The sequence below is a fragment of the Papio anubis genome, chromosome 17 (genome assembly GCF_008728515.1).
Source record: "Papio anubis isolate 15944 chromosome 17, Panubis1.0, whole genome shotgun sequence".
NCBI lineage: Eukaryota > Metazoa > Chordata > Mammalia > Primates > Cercopithecidae > Papio > Papio anubis.
Genome location: NC_044992.1, coordinates 46942736 through 46966248, shown reverse-complemented (window position 1 = coordinate 46966248; position 23513 = coordinate 46942736). Strand labels below are relative to the sequence as shown.

Genomic DNA, 23513 nt, shown 5'->3' with positions numbered 1-23513 from the left:
AAAATGGGCCCAGTTGTAAGGCAAGAGCCAGATTGGCTTTTTCTGTAGGGATGAATGATTAGTCAAGATCAGGGAGCTCCAAAGGGGATCATGCCCTCGTCTTTGATGGTTCCTTCTTGGCTACTAGTTTGGTGACCCGAAAGGCCCTGTGCGTTGTCTGTTTCTTAGCAGCGGGACACCACCCTCAGTAGTGGTTTTGAGTAGGCTGGTTAGTAGAGAGAGCCCAAGGTTCAGACAGGGTGCAGAATGGTTATTTTGGGTGAGATCAAGAGTTTTCGGTTTTATTTCCTTTGAGCCGAGTCAGTACTTGGACTATCTCATATGGTCCAGGAGCAACCTTTGTCAGTAATTTCATTTTTAGTCACTGTTAATTTTACCTATATAGCATAAGCCATGAAATGTGACTCAGTGAGTCAGATCCACCCATTGTCAGTTACCATGTCTGGATTCATGGTCTGGTCTCAACTGCTCTCTCCTTAAGGTGATGATAATGAAGACAGATTTAGGCATTATCTTGATTCCCTACAAGTTCGTCATTCCAGTTTTTGTCAAAGTACATTATAAATCCACAGTGTGTTTTATTGGCTTCTCGGTTTTTGATAAGTAATTGATCCTTGTAAATCCTATGTGATAAACTAAATCCTATGAGAGGAGACTTAACCAAATGAGTAATAGTTGTCTGTCAGAAGTACCCATCCACTCTTTTTATATAAACTTTTTATTTTAGAAGAGTTTTATATTTACAGAAAAATTGCAAAAACAGTACAGGGAGTTTTTACATACTCCCTCCCGATTTTCCCTATTACTGACATCTTACATTGGTATGGTACATTTCTTACAATTAATGAACCAATATTGATACATTACTATTAACTGAAGTCCAAACTTTATTCAGATTTCCTTACTTTTTTATTCAATGTCCTCTCCACCCTGTTTCTTTTTGTTTGTTTGTTTGTTTGTTTTTGCTCCAGGATCTCATGCGGGATCCCACATTACCTATAGTCATTGTATCTCCTTAGATTCCCCTTGGCTGGGTCAGACTTCTCTTGTTTTTGAAGGTCTTGACCTGGCTTTAACTGGTGAGGTATTTTGTAGAATGCCTCTCTACTGGAATTTTGTCTTTCTGCGTATTAGACTGGAACTATGGGTTCTTAGGATGAAGATTACAGAGATAAAATGACATTCTCATCACATCATATCAAGGAGACATACTATCAACATGCCTTATCACTTGATGTTAACCTTGGTCTGCTGGCTGAGGTACTGTTTGTTAGGTTTCTCCACTGTCAGTTTATTCCCCCGCTTTCATACTATACTCTTCGGAATGAAGTCACTTTGTGCACCCACACTTAAACAGTGGGGATTTATGCTACATCTCCTTGAAGATGGAGTAGCTACATAAATTATTTTACCAATCCACTTTCAATCCACTTAGGTATCACTCTCAGGAGTCTGAAATACTCAGTATTGAACTATTTACAGAGTACTAACACATTCTACTGTCAAATATACAGAGAACATTGTAATGGAAAATCATAAAGTTTCCTTACAACTTTTTTTTTTTTTTTTTTTTTTTTTTGAGATGAAGTCTCACTCTGTTGCCCAGGCTGGGGTGCAGTGTTATGATCTTGGCTCCCTTCAACCTTCGCTTGCAGGGTTCAAGCGATTCTCCTGCCTCAGCCTCCTGAGTAGCTGGGATTATAGGCGTGCGCCACCACGGCCAGCTAATTTTTGTGTTTTTAGTAGAGACAGTATTTCGCTATGTTGGCCAGGCTGGTCTCGAACTCCTGACCTCATGATCCACCTGCCTTGGCCTCCCAAAGTGCTGGGATTATAGGTGTGAGCCACTGCGCCTGGCCCACAGCTTTTTAATAACCAAATAAGTTTTCATCCTCATACCATCCTTGTGAAATTTTACAGTTCCTCTTCTGCTACTTTTGATGTGCTATTTTTGCTTCTAGAAACTAACAAACAACAAATTTCCCCTTTCAGTACTAAAATTAGACCTAGTGTTTAGAGTATTTCTCCAAAATTGATATCCTGCAGAACTCCCAACTCATGCAGTTATAGAGATGCTACTGTGGTGCTTAAAGCCAGTGTAGTTTTTCACCCACTTAAATGTATTTATATATACAGACATCACATAGACTGCCTATACCAACGACGTACTATTGTTTAAAACTACAATTCATAAAATTACAGCATGTATACTTTAACTTGTAAGTGTGGGTTTCTTCTGATATGGTCAGCTGATGCACAAACCCTCAACCTTAAGTTTCAAATATATTTGTATACACTCATATAATTTTCTAATAGCGGAGACGGTGGCCTTTTGAGACTCATTCATATATTGTCCAACACTCTGGGCATCTTTAGAAGGGCTCACCTGAACAATGTCACTTAAACCTCAATGTGAAGAAAAGTTCTGCTTTGAAAAACAGTTTTGTGGTCACTTCCCCTTTCCTCTCTCTGCAGTCAAATGTGTGCTTTACCTCTGGACAGTAGGGAGGATGTTGGGAGAAGATGTTGACTGATACATATCTGTATACTAACATCTTTAAGTTAATTTTACTATCTTACTGCCCCCACCTTCAACCCTTAGCTCTACTTTCTTTGATTAATTTTCTGGTACATCCTGTACATATTTTTGTAAGGTGTCTATTTGGAAGAAGGCAGGCTGGGAGAAAATCAACACACTCTATAAAACACTCACTCTATTTATATAGAGTGGGTAGTATTGTGTGAGTGGTGGCAAATAAACCAAGCAGTTCCCAGAGGGAAAATAAAAGTGAGATAATTGCTTCCCAAAATTAAAAAGTTGAATTGATAAAAGTGCCAAAATCCAACTGTCTTTCTGAAAACTTGGATCAAAAACTTTTACCATGTGAAATGAAAAAGTGAGGAAGGAAAAAAAAATACTTTGAAAGAAAGGAGTTCTCATTGATACTTTCCACGGCTGTTATCACCGAATCTAGACAAAAAGTTCCAGATCTCCCTCAATTTAAGATAAACGTCTTTGAACTTGAGCTTGCCAAGAAAGCGAGGCTGACCCCCCACCCTCCGTGTGATATTACTTTTCTCATCCATTATCCTTCTAAAATAGACATTTTGAGACAATTTAGTGATGCGCCATTTCCATCCTGTCGGGGTTCCTTGGGTTTGACATTCAAAAGGGGACTGGAGGTGCGGAACCCGCCGCACTCCACGGCCAGCGTCCTTTAAAGCCGCCGCCAGCCAGCGCCGCTGTAACCCCGCGCACCGGCAGGTCGCCGGCTCCTGCCCCTTTCAGTCTGCGCCGACGCGGCGGCCGGATCCCGGGGACTCCCCGTGCCGGGAATCTCCCGCCAGCTGCGCGCTGAGTCCAGGCGACGGCAGGAGCACGTGGAGAGGCCGGGTAGCCACAGCGGCAGCTCCAGCCGGGCCCGGCAGCGACATGGAAGGTGAGCCTCCAGCGCGCTTCTTTTCTCCGGGGTCTTTGAGAAGCTTGGCCTGTGCAAGCAGCAGAAAGAGTTTCTTATGAATCTCGGTTTTGCTTCTATTTATTTCTTTTGTCAAAAGTAAATATGAGGTATTTCAGAGGACAAAGCGCGTCGGTTCTCGTACGTCTCTCACTTGTCCTTTCCCCGCCCTTTGGAAAGTGATAACTTCTTTGCAATTTTATTTCTAAAGGGTTGTCAGACATGGGGGGTCTACCCTACATCTGCAGAGGAAGAGCACTTAAGGGGTGTCCCTGAAACGGCTGCAAATCTGGGGGTGGAATAACCAACACTTTTGGATATTTTTTCCTTCGTGGCCTCAGTGTTCATTGGAATTAGGCTAATCTGAGTAACTTGTTTTCTTACAAGGGTAAATGGTGTCATCTGGGAAAGGTACATTTTAAAGCGGTTGGCACTTGCAGTTCCCTTGGGATTCGATCTTCTAATGAGTCTTCTTTACCCAACGCAAAAATCAGGTTTACTTTAGGAGTTTCATGTTAATTAATTTTGAAAGTCGTAACGCTATCCTCGCTTCTCAAACATTTTTCATTCTATACTTCCTTGGGATACCTAAAATTTCATACTGCTACTGTAAACTCTTCAGTGGTCTTTTCAACAAGTGTTTCTAAAACCTTGAAAATGGCAAATGCATCTCAACTTGGGGGATGGTGGGATTATGAAATTCAGAATTTCATTCTATTAAAAATGAGATATTGACACCTAACTAAAATGTTACTTTGATAAATATGAAGATTGTGAATATTTTCTTCATAATAATGGGAGGATCTCTAATTAACAATGAACTGATCTTTGGCAGCTTTATTTCTAGAGTATATTAAGTTATTAAAATATCAAAAATTTATGCTTTTAATTTTTTAAATTAGGGATTGAAAACTTAAAAAATTTTGCATTTTTAACATTTAAATAATGGTCTATTGAAGTGTAATTTTTAACAAAGGTTTTATTGGCCAATAACAAGGAAAAAAAGTCGGGCTGTTGTATACTATGGGAAAAATAATTTTTAAAAAGCTCTTATGCTTTAATTATTACAAATGATTAATTTGTTTTTATGAAATTATAAATCAGTACTCCGACACTATTTTTCCTAGCCTTAACCATACCACATATCAAGGATAATGTACAGAATCATGTAAATCCATAGAAACTGGAGTATTTCTCTATAAATGTTAATACTTCCAAATTCATTTATTTAATGTAAAATTAAGAAACTAATCTTATTATATAGAATAAAGAAACATATCTTAGGTTATTGGTGTACTAACACAGATATTTAATAAGCCTGGATGAAGACTCGCGTAAGAAGAAAAGAATGAAAACTTGTGTAGAATTTAATTTACAATGTGTAGACTATAAATGGAAAGAGAATATAGATCAATAATTTTTAAAAGTTGTGTTTACATGATTAGATTAAATTTATAGGTCCATGGAGATAGTGTAGATTATGCTTAATGCAAAAACTTTAACATTTAAATTTTAAAAAGAGGTTAATTATGTGAATTTGGCTATATTAATGTCAGGTCCTTGAGGATAGAGTGTTTGATGTGGTAAAATACCTAGTTCATTATGGCTACCCAAAATTGACTAATCTGGCCCATGTTTTTGATATTTAAAATATTTTTATATCATCTTGTGGTTTTGATTTAAGTCTAGAATAGAGATTTGGTCTGTAGTGTATACCTCTCTTGGCAATGTAAGAAAGTAGAATACTTCATGGAATGCTTTTATTTTCTGCCCAATTTGGGGGTCACATTGATTCATAACAGTTTATTTTACAATGCAATACTGAATATAATTCATTCAACATATAAAGTCATTTAGCAAATTCATTTATCTTTTAATTAATGTATTGAGACTTTCTGTGTATGAAGATGTCAGATGAATAAACTTTTGAAATAGAAATCTTGTAGAAATGAAGATTTAATGCATATACTAAATCAGAAGCTATAGCTTTTTAATTTTCTCACAATCTGTGACCTTAAATATTTTCTACCCAAAGACTCTTTATGAATCACTAAATTTTATTATTTGTATTATAACATCTCTTCTGTCTGTTATGGTCAGGAAATGAGGTGGTTCACAAACATGAATTTCACAGGTAATGGCAGACTTCTTATTTAATGTAAAACATTTTTATTTTTAACAATATTGAGTAAAAATTTTTCTAAGTATATTTATTACACAGCCCCCTGCTTTATAAGCAAGGTACACAAGAGATAAGTTTATCTCCGCAACTCTGAGTTACTGTTCTGACCATCAGATCATGTATTATTCCATAATATATTCTCACAGGGGTTTTGAGTGATGTAAAGCTGAATGCCCCTACACCAAATATACCCAGGATATTGTACAATTTTTGTCTCCTTCTTGATGTTAGCTTATATTTCTTACCACATAGATTGTTTGGTAGTAGTTTTTTGTTTCAGGTCCCTTTCCATGTTCTGGATGGCTGAGATTAACGGACATAAAGCCTGTAGTTGATGGAATCTGTTTGTCCTCAGTTGTGAGCCTATGGAGGATGAAATACAAAGGTTTTAAGAAACAAAAGCCAGAGAAAGGCCATGGCGTCCTGGTAGAACATATTTTTTCAAAATTCCTGTTTGTGCTTCCTATAATCCAGTATGCTACTTCACGCTTCCATGTCTTTACTATTATGTTCACCCATTCTCTACTTGGTTATGCCTGCTCATCTTTCAAGACTCTGTTCAGGCATCATCGCCATGAAGGCTCTACGATGACCTTCTTCTGATGACCTCCTCCTAGTGCCTTCTGGTGATCACCCCTACCCACTCTCTCATGTTCCTTCACCTTGGCCAAGGGCCTCTCCTTTCTGTGTATACTTCTACCACATTATGTTGAAATTATTTATTGATTTAGGTGTTTATTGCGCCTCTGGTCTTTAAGCTTCTGGAGAGCAGAGACTGTGTCTTATTTTTGTACACTGAGTGCCAAGGACAGTTTCCGGTTCATAGAAGGCCCTCAGAATTTGTTGCATTCAATTAAAATAGTGCTGAAAAAGTACTTTTTATTATGTTTATTGTGATGCATTTTATTTAAATAAATTTTTAAAGTAGGAGATTGGGGCTAGTAATTATTTGATAAAACTCAGTAATTTTTTAACACTTAAGCTGTATAATTGAAAAAGAAAGCTTGGAAAACAAAAATGTTATTGGATATTTTTTGCTACACTGTCACTTAAAACCAATTTTAACAAAATTAGATTTAGGGGGTACATGTGCAGGTTTCTTACATAAGTATATTATGTGATGCTGAGGTTTGGGCTTCTATTGATCCTGTCACCCAAATAACAACCATAGTATCCTATAGGTAGTTTTTCAGGCCTTGCCCTCCTCCAACCCTTCCCCATTTTAGGGTTCCCAGTGTCTAATTTGGGGGTCACATTAACTCATAACAGTCTATGTGTACCCAGTATTTAGCTCCCACTCGTAAGTGAGGACATGCGGTATTTGGTTTTCTGTTTCTGTGTTAATTCACTAATAATAATGGCCTCCAGCTGCATCCATGTTGTTGCAAAGGATATGATTTCATTCTTTTTTGTGTAAAGTCAAATTTTAACTGTTAAATTTACATAAGCAGATTTCAGGATCACAATTAGTCTATTAAAATATCCATTGAATATGAGTAGAAATTTGTTTTCTTAGTTAGTAAGATATAGATGATGCCATAAAATTAGCATATATTTTCAAATGATACTTTTAAAATATATTGTTATAAACTTTTCATTCATATAAATGTATGTACTTACAGTTTTTTAGGACTAAAAGATTGTTGGTAGATCTTTTATCAGACATCCAGTTTTTTTTTTTTTTTTTTTTTTTTTTTTTTAGAGACAGGCCTCGCTCTGTTGCCCAGGCTACCGCAAACTCCTAGGCTCAGATGATCCTCCTGCCTCAGCCTTCTGAGTAGCTAGGACTACAGGCATGCACCACCATAACCTGCTGATTTATTGTACAAACCACCATGACCTGCTAATTTAGTATCTTTTATTTTTTGTAGAAATGGGGGTCTTGTTATGTTGCTCAGGTTGGTCTTGAACTCCTAGCCACAAGTGATCCTTCCGCCTCAACCTTCCCAAGTGCTGGGATTACAGGAGTGAGCCACTGCACCTGGCCTAGATAGATGTCTGACGATAACTGGCTCATATGTCAAGCTATAGTTCCAGAACATGTATGAGAAGAACTGAGTGATTAACACAGAAATTTGCCTGTAGTAGGTGCTCAATAAATGTTTTTTGTCCTAAGGATTCATTAATTAATTTGAAAAGAGACCCTACACATCACAAGGCCATAGAATGTACTCTGCTATTTAGCCTTTATTAAATTTAGCTCCATATTAACTGGTACATTTATGATAATTAGAAATCATAAGGATGAGGCCAGGAGTGGTGGCTCACGCCTGTAATCCTAGCACTTTGGGAGGCTGAGGCGGGCAGATTGCTTGAGCCTGGACTTCAAGACCATCCTGGGCAATGTGATAAAACCCTGACTCTACAAAAACTACAAAAATTAGCCAGGAGTGGTAGCACATGCCTATAGTAACAGCTACTTGGGAGGCTGAGGTAGGAAGATGGCTTGAGCCTGGGAGGTGGAGGCTACCGTGAGCCATGAGCGTGCCCCTGCACTCCAGCCTGGGCAACAGAGCAAGACCCTGTTTCAAAAAAAAAAAAAAAAATCATAAGGATGACACCAAGGCCTTTTGGATCACTAAAAAAAGATTCAATAATGAAACAATACTTATAATTTATTTATAATATATGTAGATTGAAAAGTAATCTGTGTATAACTTTATTAATTAATATTACTATATAACTCATCAAAATACTTTTATCCCTAGTGATTCTGAATGGGATTATTTTTTCAGCCTAATTGAAATCTGGTTTTTGCATCCGAAATTAAAAGTTTTTTTTTTTTAGTTAAAAAGTTATTTTAAAAATTTAAGGAATGGGCACAGTGGCTCACACCTGTAATCCCAGAACTTTGGGAGGCAAAGGTGGGAGGATTTCTTGAGGCCAGGAATTTGAGACCAGCCTGGGCAACATGGTGAGGCCCTATTTCATAAAAAATAATAATAAAATAAAAATAAATTGGCCTGGTGTGGTGGTGTGCACCTGTAGTCCCAGCTACTTGGGAGGCTGAGGTGGGAGGATGGCTTGACCTGGGAGTTTGAGGCTTCAGTTAGCTGTAATGACGCCACTGCACTCCAGCATGGGCAACAGAGTGAGAACCTGTCTCAACAACAACAAAAAATTTAAGTCCAAAGTGGTATAGAGTAAATGAAAATAATATGGAATTACCATATTATATTAGATACCAATACCATATGACAATATTATGTTAGATATTTGTCCAATCCAGGAGATAGTTAATAGCTAGGTACTTGATGGTTGCAGGCGCCTGTAGTCCAGTTACTCGGGTGGCTGAGACAGGATAATTGGTTGAACCCAGGAGGCAGAGATTTTGGTGAGCCAAGATCGCGCCACTGCACTCCAGCCTGGGCGACAGAGCGAGACTCCATCTCAAAAACAAACAAACAAACAAACAAAAAAACAAAAAAAACAAACAAACTAGGTGCTTGATAATGGATATGAAACAAAGTACATTACTCTTTGCTTATTGTCAGTACTTAAAATCAGCTTACTGCGTGATTTTTTGTAACAGTGGAATTGGCAATATGTCACAAATTGTACTTAGTAGTATTCTTACAGATGAAATTTTTGGCACATTAGGTTATTGTGGGTTTACAAAGGAAAGTTTTCTTTCTTTCTTTTTCTTTAAATAGAGACAAGGTCTTGCTGTGTTACCCAGGCTGGTCTTGAACTCCTGAGCACAAAAGATTCTCCTGCCTTGGCCTCCCAAAGTGCTAGGATTACAGGTGTGAGCCACCAATGCCCAGCCAATGAAGGAAACTTTTAAAATAAGAAATGGAAAACATTTCAATACTGTCACTCGTGAAACAGTACAGAGCTATTATTTTTCTACTCTGAATTATCTAAGGATTATTCAACTAGGTTTCTTGTTTATTTTGTTGATTAATACACCTATAGCCCCTTCTAGACTATTAATTTCCAAAGTTTAGGGGTCTCTCTCTTTTTTTTTTTAATTTTTGAGATGGGATCTCTCTACATTGTAGGCTGGTCTCAAACTCCTGGGCTCAAGCAATCCTCCCACCTCATCCTCTTGAGTAGCTGGGACTAGAGGCATGTGCCACCATGCGTAACTAGGGATCTTTTCATAACTGATGGTAACTAGTACCCAACCCAGTCCCCAGCACATAGTAGGCCTGTAGTCATATTTGTTTAATAAATTAATGAATGAGTTGCCTGTGTGTTTGGTCACTTGACTCTTTACTTGCCCAGCTTTTATAGTAAAAGGGAGGAAGGAAAATAGAGAGAGACATTCAAACTGGTAAATTTTGCTGGCTAATTTTTAAAGGTACTGTTAAAGGTTTAGTAGAAGAGATTGAAGTATTGGCTAAATCCAATGTGTGAATACTGCCATTTTTCTAATCCACACCCCCCACAAAATACAATGCCTTCTAACTTTTGGCTTTATTTAATAATTTTGGTACATTTTTTATTTCAGTGAAGCACTGCAGTTTCCACAATAAACCATTTCTTCACAATAGATGTTTTGATTCTTAAAATTGTTGAACATAACTTCACTTAATTTGAATACTCTATCACAGCAACATCAGTTCATTTAAGAAGTACTGTCTATTAGAGAGACTATTAATTTGCCAGAATGTTTGGCACATCAGAACAATTTCCTGTTTCCTAGAGGAGTCTGTGGGTATGAGAAAAAGATCACTCTCACAAACCTATAACATTTTTATGGATATAGAATTACATCATAACTGATGGAAAATATTGTCCAGTATGAAAACTGGAAGTAACTAATTTTATTTATTTAACAACTAATCATTTTTGCTGTCATCTACCTCTATTTCTTAGTTAAGAAATCCCTTAACCTAGACTGCTAAGAATCACTAATAGTTGATTTATATGCTTGCATACTGTGTAGGCAGTTCCACACATGTGCTTCACGGGCCAACTTGATTTAAATTTCATTTGAATTTCACATAAAATTCCAGACTTTAAAGTATTGAAGATGATCAGTGTATAAATTTATCCTCTGACCTCAGAATGAGACTTTTTTTTCCAAATATTAAAATTTTATAAATGTGATGAGTAAAATCATGATACTGCTGGTCTTTTTTCTCCTGTGCATATTTTCACATGTAAAATTATTATTATTATTATTATTATTATTTTGAGACAGAGTCTGGCTCTTGTTGCCCAGGCTGGAATGCAGTGGTATGATCTCGGCTCAGTGCATCCTCCGCCTCCCAGGTTCAAGCAATTCTCCTGCCTCAGTCTCCCGAGTAGCTGGGATTACAGGTGCCCGCTACCGTGCCCGGCTAATTTTTGTACTTTTAGTAGAGACAGTATGTCACCATGATGGCCAGGCTGGTCTTGAACTCCTGATCTCAGATGATCCGCCCTTCTTGGCATTCCAAAGTGTTGGGATTACAGGCGTGAGCCACCGTGCTGTAAGTTATTTAAGTAAGAATATTATTAACAGTTTGTGAGCAGCCTGGCCAACATGGTGAAACCACAGTGAAATCTACTAAAAATACAAAAATTAGCTGGGTGTGGTGGCACGTGCCTGTAATCCCAGCTACTCGGGAGGCTGAGTCAGGAGAATTGCTTGAACCCATGAGGCCTAGGTTGCAGTGAGTGGAGATTGCACCACTGCACTCCAGCCTGGGTGACAGAGCCAGACTCTGTCTCAAAAAATAAATAAATTAATTAATTAAAAAGAATATTACTAACTGTCTTATTCCCTGTACTTCATTAAGTGCTTGTAAAGGCTAAGGCTGAGGTGCTTGGGGCATGTTTCTGTCACAGTATAGTAATCAACTACTCACTAACAAGGACATGTAACATGTAACCTTACAAGCATTTAAAAGATTTATAATATACATGCTATATTACATATACAATATATATTGTATATTAGAATACATGTTACATCATCATTGTATACTATAAATCTTAAATGCTTATAATAAGGTTAGGGCAATTCTTTTTTGATTTTTATGTTCAGAATTAAATAAAATGAATGTTAAATATTTTTGCGATTCAACTTTGAAGCAAAGCTTACTTACATCCTTTCTCAAGTTTCTGGGAATAGTTTAATTAAAAACTGTTCTGAAATAATAAGGTGAAGCACTCCTGCCTCAGCCTCCTGAGTAGCTGGGATTACAGGCGTGTGCCAATACTGCCAGACTAATTTTTCAGATTTGAATTAGTAGGGCTAGGAGACCAGAATGCACAAGCAAGTACATAGCTTCTAAATGTGCCAAGTCAATAGCACACTTCTGAATAGCTTCTCAATAGCACAATTCTCAATAAAAGGAATTTGGAGATTCTCAAAGGACTCTACAGATATCCATTACAAACATCAATGACCTAGCATGGACTTAGTTGCCCCAGACCTAAACAACTAGAACATGTTTACACATAATCCAATTTGGGGAGGGAGATCCAATCTATATAATAGGACAGATAATGATTGAACAAGTCGATATTAGGAATTCATGTAGTGCTTATAGATTTTATAACTACTGTAACTCTACACGGTGATACTTGATGATTATATGATGACCTTGAGGTGTTTCACCATTAGTCTCACATTTCAACAAGAATTAGGATTAGACACAAAAACAAGACAAAAACTTGTTTTTTTTGCAACAGAACACGGTTTATACCAAAATCTTATGTGGGATCAGATGCAAGTGTAATGTTCCAAATGAGAGATTGGAGAAGGAGCAAGAGACCACTGTTAAGCCCATCTTCCTCTTGCCATAGATCAGCACCTGTGGCAGCCCTCTGCAACCCTGGATTCCATAAAACACATTTTGAAAATGACTGATTTAGACCGTCACATGTTTTTCCTACTAGTAACCCTGTATCTAGACTTGCCTCTTTTAATCTGTTTTGAGGATTGCTGCCAGAATGATCTTCCTAAAATATGAAGTTATCCTCCTACTCAAACACCATTTAAAATATTTTTTAGTTGGACATTTAAGATACTCCACAACGTAGCTTCAGTACCTTTCCAGCAGTATCTTCTGTCCTCTAATGTGACTCTGGACTGCTTAGTATTCCCTGTTCAGGCATTGCTTTCCCTCACTCCCCATTTTTCTAATGCTGTTCTTCCAACTCAACAAGTCCAAAAATGAACTAATTTTCTCTCCATTACAAACCAACTTCTTCTGACTTCCCAGCACTGTGAATAGCACCACAATCATGCCAACTGAAATCCTCACTCATCCATTATGGTCTATTCCAAATGCCGTCTCCTTTAGGAAGCCATCCCTCATTCTAAGAGGAATCCTCCCTTTTCTGAAACATAGTGACATTTTGTGCTATCTAATGACTTCAAGGCTCTAACTCTGTTTTATGTTCAAACATGACGCATTTTTGCATGGTTTTAGTACACTGTAATTTGTCTAGGATTGCAATTACCATGTACATTGAGGGAGGATTTTTTTTGTTTAGTTTAGAGCTTAGCCTCTTTTACCGTTTTATTATTGTTTTTTATTTAATCCATGGTTTTATTTCCTTGTTTTTAAAATTTTATTTCCTTGTTTTGTTTTTTTTTTGAAATTGATGCAGCATGCATCCTTCTGCATTTAGCTATGGCATTCATGGTGATTCTATAAATATGTCTATCTACCTTATTCTGTCTTCTGGAATAATTGTGCTGGTGCATTTGCATTTTGAAATATAGAGTATTATTTACTCTCACTTATTTCACCTTTATATTACAATTGGGACTTTGTTTTTCTGGTTTTTGTTTTTTTTGTTTGAGACAGAGTCTTGCTCTGTCGCCCAGGCTGGAATGCTGTGACGTGATCTAGGCTCGCTGCAACCTCCGCCTCTCGGGTTCAAGCGATTCTCCTGCCTCAGCCTCCTGAGTAGCTGGGATTACAGGCATGCGCCACCACGCCCAGCTAATTTTGTATTTTTAGTAGAGACAGGGTTTCACCATATTGGCCAGGCTGGTCTCGAACTCCAGACCTCGTGATCCACCTGCCTCGGCCTCCCCAAAGTTCTGGGATTACAAGCGTGAGCCACCATGCTCAGCCTACTTTTTTTTTGACGGAGTTTCGCTCTTGTTGCCCAGGATGGAGGGGAATGGCACGATCTCAGCTCACTGCAACCTTCACCTCCCAGATTCAAGCAGTTCTTCTGCCCCAGCCTCCCGAGTAGCTGGGATTACAGGCATGCGCCACCACACCCGGCTAATTTGTATTTTTAGTAGAGACAGGGTTTCTCCATGTTGGTCAGGCTAGCCTCGAACTCCTGACCTCAGGTGATCCACCTGCCTTGGCTTCCCAAAGTGCTGGAATTACAGGTGTGAGCCACCGCTCCTGGCCTGTTATTTTTTTTAAATAAAAAAAATTTTGACCAGCATTGCTTACAGTTTAAACAGTATCAGCAAAACCTATCATCACTCTGATAGCATACATTGCATCAGTGGTGGGTCGTCTTCACATATGTACTTAACATATGTTTTTTATTGTTTAAAAGATTTTAAAAGATAGTTGAAGAACGACAGTTTTATAACATTTAATTTTGAGGAATCTTGTAATACAACATTTATTATACAATATAATTCAAAAGTCAGAAATCTTCATTCTTCATTCTAAAACTATTTATTGAATACCTGTTTTGTGCCACATATGCAAAATACTGGCAATACAGTGGTGAACAAGGCAGGCAAAGCTTTGGCCCTTACAGACCAAAGAACAAGTAATAACAACTGAAATAATTAAATTTATGCTAAGTGCTATGAAGGAAATAAAAAGAATGCTAATATGGAGAGTAATGGTAGGAGGCAGGCTCAGGAACCTCTCCTCTAAAGAAGAGGTCTGGCTAGTGATAGGAATTTGGCTTTGGCTGTCTTCTTCAGCAAATAGATGATTTTTTTTTTTTTTTTTTTTTTTTTTGTGAGATGGGATCTCACTCTTGTCACCCAGGCTGGAGTGCAGTGGCACAATCTTGGCTCACTGCAACCTCCGCCTCCGGGGTTCAAGCAATTCTCCTGCCTCAGCCTCCTGAGTAGCTAGGATTACAGGTGCACACCACCACGCCCGGCTAGTTTTTGTATTTTTAGTAGAGAACAGGGTTTCACCTTGATGGTCAGGTTGGTCTAGAACTCCTGACCTCTTGATCCGCCTGCCCCGGCCTCCCAAAGTGCTGGGGATTATGGGCGTGAGCCACCGCACCCAGTCAATGATATTTAAAGCCAAGGGAATGAATGGGATCACCTAAACAGAGAATATATTGAGAGAAGTGCTCTCAGGATAGTGCCTGGAGACATACCTCATTTGGTCAGGTAGAGAAGAAGCCAGCAAAAGAGAAAGAGCAGCCAGTGAGACAGGAAGAAAACCATCAGAGTGTGGTGTAACGGAATTCAAGAAAGGAGAGTATTTCATGAAGGAGTGGGTGGTCAGCTATGTTGAATGTGGCTGAGAAATCAAGCAAGATAAGGACAAAGAGTGTGGTTGGTTTTGGCAACATAACACTTGCTAGTGACCTTGACAAAAGTGGTTTCTGTGGAGTGGTGGGGATGGAAACCAAATCGAAGTGGTTAAAGCGGGAATGGGAATAGAGGAAGTAGAAACGTTGATTACAAACCATTTTTTCCAGAAGTTTAGCTATGAGGGTGAAGAAGAGAAATCAGTGGGATGTTGCTGGAGGGAAATGTGGATTAAGAGAGGTTTTTTGTTTGTTTTTGTTTTTCAAAGATAAGTGACATTTACACTATCTGTAGCTTAAGTTTATTGAAAGAAAAATACCGATATTGAAACATTTGAAATCCCAATTTGCAGGGAAGTTTGGGGAATTAGTGATCACTGAAAACATCTTCATATTTAGTTTATGCATGACATGTAAATCAATTTGATTTTTAAGCTATATATGGAACCCATTCAGTGAGTGGTTGGTGTAGATGCAACTTATAAAAATTCTGTAGCAGAATCATGAGAAACTCTTGAAATTCAAAGTTTTTTTCAAAAGCAAGAAGATACTGTTATAATTGCATTTCTTAGGTTTAGGATTTAGATATTTGGAGATGTGTCGGTGTTCAATGGATTTTCTTTAAATCAAGGAATAACATACAATTAAAGTGCACATATCTTTTGTATGTAGTTTGATTATTTTTCATCTATATACAACCTTGCAGATCAACATATGGAACATTTGCATCATCTCAGAAGGTTTCCTTGTGTCCATTTATTGTTAATTTCTCCCTTTGCCCGAAATTAATCACTATTCAGACTTCTATCCTCATAGGTAGTTTTCCTGTTGTTGAATTTCATATAAATTAATTGTACAGTATATGCTTTTCTGGGGTCTAGCTTCTTTTCCTCAGTAGATTTTTGAGATCCATCCAAGTCATTATATTTATTAGTAGTTCACTCTCTTTTATTATTGAGTAGTATGGATATATCACAATTTATACCTTCTGCTGTTGATGGACAATTGATTGTTTCCAGTGTTTGGCTGTATTACAAACATTCTTTTGCATGTCTTTTGGTGGACATATATATATTCATGTCTCTTGAATATATACCTAGGTGGCCAGGCACGGTGGCTCACGCCTGTAATTCCCCCACTTTGGGAGACCGAGGTGGGCAGATCACTTGAGCCCAGGAGTTCAACACCACCCTGAGCAACATGGTGAAATCCTGTCTCTACAAGAAAAAGTACAAAAATTAGCCAGGCCTAGTGGTGTGCGCCTATAGTCCCAATACTGGGAGGTCAAGGCTGCAATGAGCCATGATCACACTACTCCAGCCTGAGTGACAGAGCAACTCTCTCTCTCTCTATAAATATATATATATATAAAACATATATATATAAAATATATATAAAATACACACACACACACACACACACACACACCAGGACTACCATTTCTGGGTTCTAATGTAGGTGTATGTTTAGCTTTGATACATATTGCCAAAGAGTTTCCAAAGTGGTTGGATCAGTTTACCCTCCCACTAGCAATGTCTGAGAGTTACACTTGTTCCACATCTTTTTGTTAACACTTGCTATTATCAGTCTTTTTAATTTTTGCCCTTCTTATGGGTGTGTAGGGAGTGGTATTTCATTGTGGTTTTAATTTGCATTTTCCTGATGAGTAATTACATTGAATGTCTTTTCTTACATTTATCGGCCATTTGGATCCTCTTTCCTGAAGTGTCTAAGGTCTTCTGGTCATTTAGGTTTTTTTTTTTTTCTTTTTTTTTCTCTTGAGACGGAGTCTCCCTCTGTCGCCCAGGCTGGAGTTCAGTGGCGCAATCTTGATTTACGGCAGCCTTTACCTCCCAGCGATTCTCCTGCCTCAGCCTCCTGAGTGAGTAGCTGGGATTACAGGTGCCCACCACCATGCCTGGCTAAATTTTGTATTTTTAGTAGAGATGGGGTTTCACCATATTGGCCAGGCTGGTCTCAAACTCCTGACCTCAGGTGATCCGCCTGCCTTGGCCTCCCAAAGTGCTGGGATTACAGGCATGAGCCACTGCACCCAGCCAGGAATGTGTACTTTGTCAAATGTGTAATACAAAGACTTTCTCCCAGTCTTTAACTTGTTTATTTTTCTTAATCTATTTGATGAACAGAATTCATAATTTTAATGAAGATTAATTGATCAGTTTCTTTTTTGTGACTAAGTGCTGCTTATATCTTGCTAAAGAATTCTTTGTGGGGCACATTGGCTCCCGCCTATAATCCTAGCACTTTGGGAGGGTGAGGTGGGAGGATCATTCAAGGCCAAGAGTTTAAGACCAGCCTGGGCAACATAACGAGACCCCATCTCTCCAAACATTTTTTAAAACATTAGCTGAGGATGGTGATGCACACCTGTAGTCCCAGCTACTCAAGAAGCTGAGGTGGGCAGATTGCTTAAGCCCAGGAGTTCGGGGCTGCAGTGAGCTACGTCATGTCACTGCATTCCAGCCTGTGCAACAGAGTGAGACCCTGTCTCTAAGAAAAAAAGAAAAATCTTTACCTACTCCAGGGTCATGAAAATATTCTGTTTTCCTCTAGAAGTTTGATTGTTTCAACTTTCATATTTGGCTCTGTTACCCACTTCAAATTAATGATTTTATTTTTGGCTCCAGCTTTTTTACAGTTATAAAACTAGGCTTCATTTCAATATGTTGGATTCAATCATTTTACCAGAAACATCTTTTTAAAGTAGTAATGACTGGCCTGGCGCGGTGGCTCACGCCTGTAATCCCAGCACTTTGGGAAGCCGAGACGGGTGGATCACGAGGTCGGGAGATCGAGACCATCCTGGCTAACATGGTGAAACCCCATCTCTACTAAAAATACAAAAAATTAGCCAGGCATGGTGGCGGGCGCCTGTAGTCCCAGCTACTCGGGAGGCTGAGGCAGGAGAATGGCGTGAACCCGGGAGGTGGAGCTTGCAGTGAGCCGAGATCGCGCCACTGCACTCCCGTCTGGGCCACACAGCGAGACTCTGTCTCAAAAATAAATAAATAAATAAATAAAGTAGCAATGACATGAAATGCCCATTTTTCCTTTTCTCTCTGCATGTTCATTTGGTAGCATGTGATATACAAGGTAAAATTGGAATATACGTTTTTGTCTACAACTTAAGGGTAACTGACCTTTTCAGGAAAATAACACTAGACACTGACTTTGTTGTTTTAACTACAGTTGTCAGCAATTCCCCTGCGCCCCACGGTCTACGATTTCCTTATTAAACACATAATCTAGTAGAAAAAATGGAATGCATTATTTTTTTTAAAGGGGGAGGGTAGGAAGAACTGAAATAGTAACATGGTTATATTTGATCTGGTGTTTTTAAACAAGCAGTCTTGAAGTTTCTTAACATTTACCTTAGCTCAAGGAAATAGGGAAGGAAGTATTTCATGATTGGAGGGATTACTCTCACTTTAACGCATGTCTTTGTTTTTGTTATCTTCCTTTCCCCCCAGTCAGCAATAGTGCACAGTCAGTTGAGGTGTTTGAAATTAACTGGATCCAAAATCTCTTCTAGTTCTGGCCTTCTAAAATCTATAATCTGTATAGGAAGGCATTTAAAACACGATTTAAATTCTCTGAAGCAACAGTAAAACTCAAGAGACAAATCCTGCTTCTCTTCTTAATGTGTCACTGACTTTGTGCCCTTGGGCAATTACTGGCCTTTATGTTTTTTGGCATTATTTGTATCTTGGATTTTGTCTGTAAAATGGGGAAAATAATAAATGCCATTGCCCCTGTTTATCTTCCAGAAATGTTATGAGAAAAAAAGAAATCTCATTGCACTATTAAGCTGAGTGCGTGATGCCACGTTTTTAGAGAGCCACAGGCAAACAAAAACGGGTTCAGAAGACAGCTCTCACCCTGGTCAAGAAACTGAGTGGTAGCATCTGAGCTATCCTGTTATACTTATCCTGTATGTTAATACTTATCCTGTATGTTCCCAGAAAGCTGAACTAGGACCTGAAATAGACATTGCGGAAATTTGAGTTCAGCTACATTTAAGAAAGAATACTTTTAACTACTAGAGTTTTTCTGAAATGGAAAGGAATAACTTCTGTATTATTCTAAGGATTCAAGCAGAGGCTGTATAACCCAAGTAGGGGGATATTAGGGGACATTCAAACATCAGATGGCAGAGGAAGGAGAGGTAAGCTAGTTACGATAATAATTTCAATTCTAATATGCTAATTTTATCAGTGATAGGGATCATTTTTCATCCTACAGAACTGTTCTTGTACTGATGGAATTTGAGGAATGATTATATATGATGGTGATAGGGAGAACTGGTAAAGGATTTTGCAGAAATGACAACTAACACTTCTCTGCCACATTTATGGACCCAGGTGTTAATGTTGCAATTATGAAAACATTCTAGTAATCAGTGCCTCAATTTCTGAAACTTTTACTTAAAAAGTAAAAGTGAACATTTTAGATAAGATAAACTTTTTCTTTTTTTAAAAGAGGTATGGGTATAAAGGACTCCACTTACTATTATAAAGAAGGAATGGAATATCAACATTCAGAGACAGCTTTCTGGCAGCTGTCAGGCACCAGAGGTGCCTGGCAGCTGGCAAACTCAATACAGGCTTCTTTCTGAGATTTGACATTTTGCTTTCCTTTAGTGCTTATACTTCCTACTGGGAAAACAGACCATGGAGTAGAAATATGATCTCTGAAATTAAGAGGAAAATTTTGTTAGCTAATATTCTTAATTGAATGGTAATTATTTAATAGTACAGTATTAGAAATAAAGGCAAGTTTATAACCATTAGAATCAAAAACATGATTGCACATTTTTGTTGCAAAGGTAATTATTTGGTTTTGTTCATAGATAATTTATATTTGAACTAATAGGTAACGCATTCATATGTGAACTTCCATGAAATCTCAGTTAACTAGACTCCTGCCATTTCCAAGTTTAAATTTTATTTATAATCTGCCCCTTTTCATTTTATAGCACATGAAATGTTAGAAACTCTGAAAAAAAAAAAAAAGAACCTTGGTATCTTAAAAAAACTAACTGGTGAAAAGATTTATATAGTATCATTGTCAATGAAAAGAGAATCTAAAAGACTAAAAACAAATTTGAAATTGTCATCCCTCAGTAAGCATATGATGAAGTCTCATTTTCTATACTGGCAGAAAACAATTTGAGATTGCTAGAATGGCTATGAAGAGCTATGAATGGGAGAGTGCTGTGGAACACTGCAAAAGAAATAAGCTTTAACTTTTACAGTCTAATATATATGTCAGTATCTCAGTAATAGAATAGTTGTGTCCGTTAGAAGATGTGTTATTTAAGAGATAAGGTGTTAATGGAAAACACTTATGTTTTAATTAAACCTTAAAACATATCAGGAGATTGGTTATTTAGTTGTGGAAAGAGCAAAAAGACAAATGAAATAGGTATTAACTAGAGTTTTCTGCTAGATTACAACTCTGGCTTTTAAATGAGATAAGAAAATGGTTTTATCTAATGATACCAAAAAATCCTGATGAAAACATGATGCTAAGTGTATATTTGTATACATACATGTATGTTCATTTTAAAATATTTTATCTGGATATTTGGCATCCTGAGGTGGATATTTTTACCCTCTGAAAAGTCACATTAATTTTTCAATCACTGACATTTGTAAAGTGCTTTGTATGAAAGGTGCTGTCTAAATGTTTTATTTCTTTGATTACTGCATCAATGAAAACCACAACTTTCTCTTCAAATTCCAATTGCAGGGTTTTGAAAGTAACCATAGAAGTATTAGTAATAGACCTAGAACAGGGCTCCATACACTGTTTCTGTAAAGGACCAGATAGCAAATGTTTTAGGCTTTGCGGGTCATATGGTCTCTGTCACACTACTTAGTTGGACTGGTGGAGTACAAAAGCAGCCACAGACAATATACAAATGAATGGGTTTAGCTGTGTTCCAATAAAACCTTTTTTTTTTTTTTTGGAGACAGAGTCTCGGCCTGTTGCCCAAGGCTGGAATGCAATGGGGCAATCTCGGCTCATTGAAACTTCTACCTGTCAGGTTCAAGCGATTCTCCTGCCTCCCCTTCCTGAGTAGTTGGGATTATAGGCACCTGCCACCAAGCCTGGCTAATTTTTTTTGTATTTTTAGTAAAGACAGGGTTTCCCCATGTTGGCCAGGCTGGTCTCAAACTCCTGACCTCAAGTGATCACCTGCCTTGGCCTCCCAAAGTGCTGGGATTACAGGTGTGAGCCACTGCACCTGGCCTCCGATAAAACTTTATTGATGAACACTGCAATTTGAATTTTATAAAATGTTCAAGTGTATTCTTCGGATTTTTAAAAACCACTTAAAAATGTAAAAACCATTCTTAGCTCACAGGCAGTACACTAACTGGCAGTGAGCCATAGTTTGCAAAAACCTTGATCTAGTGTGTTTGTAGGGATCAACAATAGAAATATAAAACTTCACTTGTTCATTCAACAAATATTTATTCAGTGTCCATCATGACCTGACACTAGTGTGGGGGCTGGAAGATACAGCAATACAAAACAGACAACATCCCTGTTCTCATGGAGCTTACATTCTTGTGGGGAAAGACAGATTTTAAAAAATGAGTGATGATGATCTGGGAGGCCGAGGCGGGCGAATCACCTGAGGTCAGGAGTTCGAGGCCAGCCTGACCAACATGGAGAAACCCCGTCTCTACTAAAAATACAAAATTAGCTGAGCGTGGTGGCGCATGCCTGTAATCCCAGCTACTCAGGAGGCTGGGGCAGGAGAATCACTTGAACTGGGGAGGCGGAGGTTGCGGTGAGCTGAGATCATGCCATTGCACTGTAGCCTGGACAACAAGAGCAAAAAAAAAAAAAAACACTCCGTCTCAAAAAAAAATGAATGATGGTGATTAGGAAGAAATTTTATAAAGAAAAATAAAGCAAGGTAAGAGGAAAGAAAATGACAATGGAGGATGACATTTTACATAGGGTAATAGGTAAACCTTGTTTGAAAAGGTGACTTTTAAGCAGATACCTGAACGAAAAGAGAAATTGAGCCAAGTGGCTTCTAGAAGGAAAGCATTATAGTCAGGGGGAAGGGTAAATGCGAAGGCCTTGCGGCAGGAGCATGCTTTCCCTGTTCAAATAACAGGAGAAATGTAGACAATTGATGAGATTTATATTTCAACGAAATTAACCCACTCCAAGATTCTTCCATCATTTGCACCAGCTATGTATAAACGTCAGTACAGGAAACTGTATTTCTATCAAAAGCAACATAGGGACTCTTCCTACTTAACTTTGTAGAACATTCTTTTGGAAAATATTTCAAAGCTATGTTGACTGCCTACACATTAAAAAGACCACAGTAGACCCCATCAAATGGAAACTTTTTGTGGGTTTGTTTGGGGGGACTGAAGTGTAAAGAAGTTACAAAATGATCAATTAAAAACTAAGATGTTTTTGCTGCATTTAGAAATATTTAACAAGTTTCTGGTCTTCAACTGGGAGTTCCTTCACCATCTGTCCACTCCTGTCTTTGAATGGGCTTCATGCCCCTATAAATAGCTTGAAGTTTAGGAAGGGAAATGTACTTCAATCTATCTTGTTGTTGTGTTTTAATTTAGTAGTTAAGAAGAACATTCATGTGGCCCGATCATAGACCGTTTTCCTATCTCTTTTAAGTTATGAATGCTAAGGTAGTTAGAATCACATTTTTCTCTTAGAAACTACACTCAGTTACTTCTGGTGTTATTTACAGTACACAAAGGACACTTTAAAAACATTGAGAGCTATTTAAATGTCAGAGGGTTTAAAATGTTCAGGGGACCAAGACCTTTTGCCTTTAGTTCACCAAATCAAAAGCCATCTTTCTGTGTAGTGACTAAAAGATGTTCCCACACGAAGGTTGCTCATGCAAAAGCTTTGAGCTAGTTTTCGGTCTTTCTTTTTTTCCCCTCCGTTAAGAATCTTTTCAGCATGCAGTTGAAAGTTTCATAGTTAGCGTTTTTAAAAAACACTATCAAACTTACAGAAAAGTTGCAATACAGCACAAAAAAGCTTTTTTTTTTTCTGCAAGTTTTGAAAGTAATGTTGCTGACACGGTGTTCTATCCCTCCCCTATGCTTTAGTGTGTGTGCCCTGCCCTCACAATAAAATCATCAAAACCAGGAAATCAACATTGATACATTACTACCATTCAATCCTCAGACCCCATTCAGGTTTCTCCAATTGCTTCTATGATGTTCTTTACCACAAGAGATTTCGGTTCAGAATCACACATTGCTTGTCGTGTCATGTCTCTTTCCTCTCCTTCAGTCTGGAACAGTTCCTCAGTCTTTCATGACCTTGAAACTTTTGAGGATTATAAGCCAGCTGCTTTGTAAACTATCCCTGCAAATTTGAGTTTGGTTGTTTCTTTATGATTTGATTCGTGTTTTGCA

General features: G+C 38.0%; 1 protein-coding gene across 3 annotated transcripts in view; it reads left to right on the top strand.

The window, feature by feature from the left end:
• IKZF3 (IKAROS family zinc finger 3) overlaps window positions 1–23513 on the top strand; it is a 98852-nt gene that overhangs the window by 426 nt on the left and 74913 nt on the right. Inside the window, exon 1 of one of the 3 annotated variants that reach the window (XM_021928308.2) lies at window positions 1852–3440. The exons of 1 other annotated variant lie outside the window; for it this stretch is intronic. In XM_021928308.2, the coding sequence (XP_021784000.2) occupies window positions 3434–3440 (7 nt within the window). In that variant the 5' untranslated portion in view covers window positions 1852–3433. Of the gene's footprint in view, window positions 1–1851; window positions 3441–23513 lie in introns of those variants that run through there. One more of the 3 variants, XM_003912943.5, reaches the window with a different exon arrangement.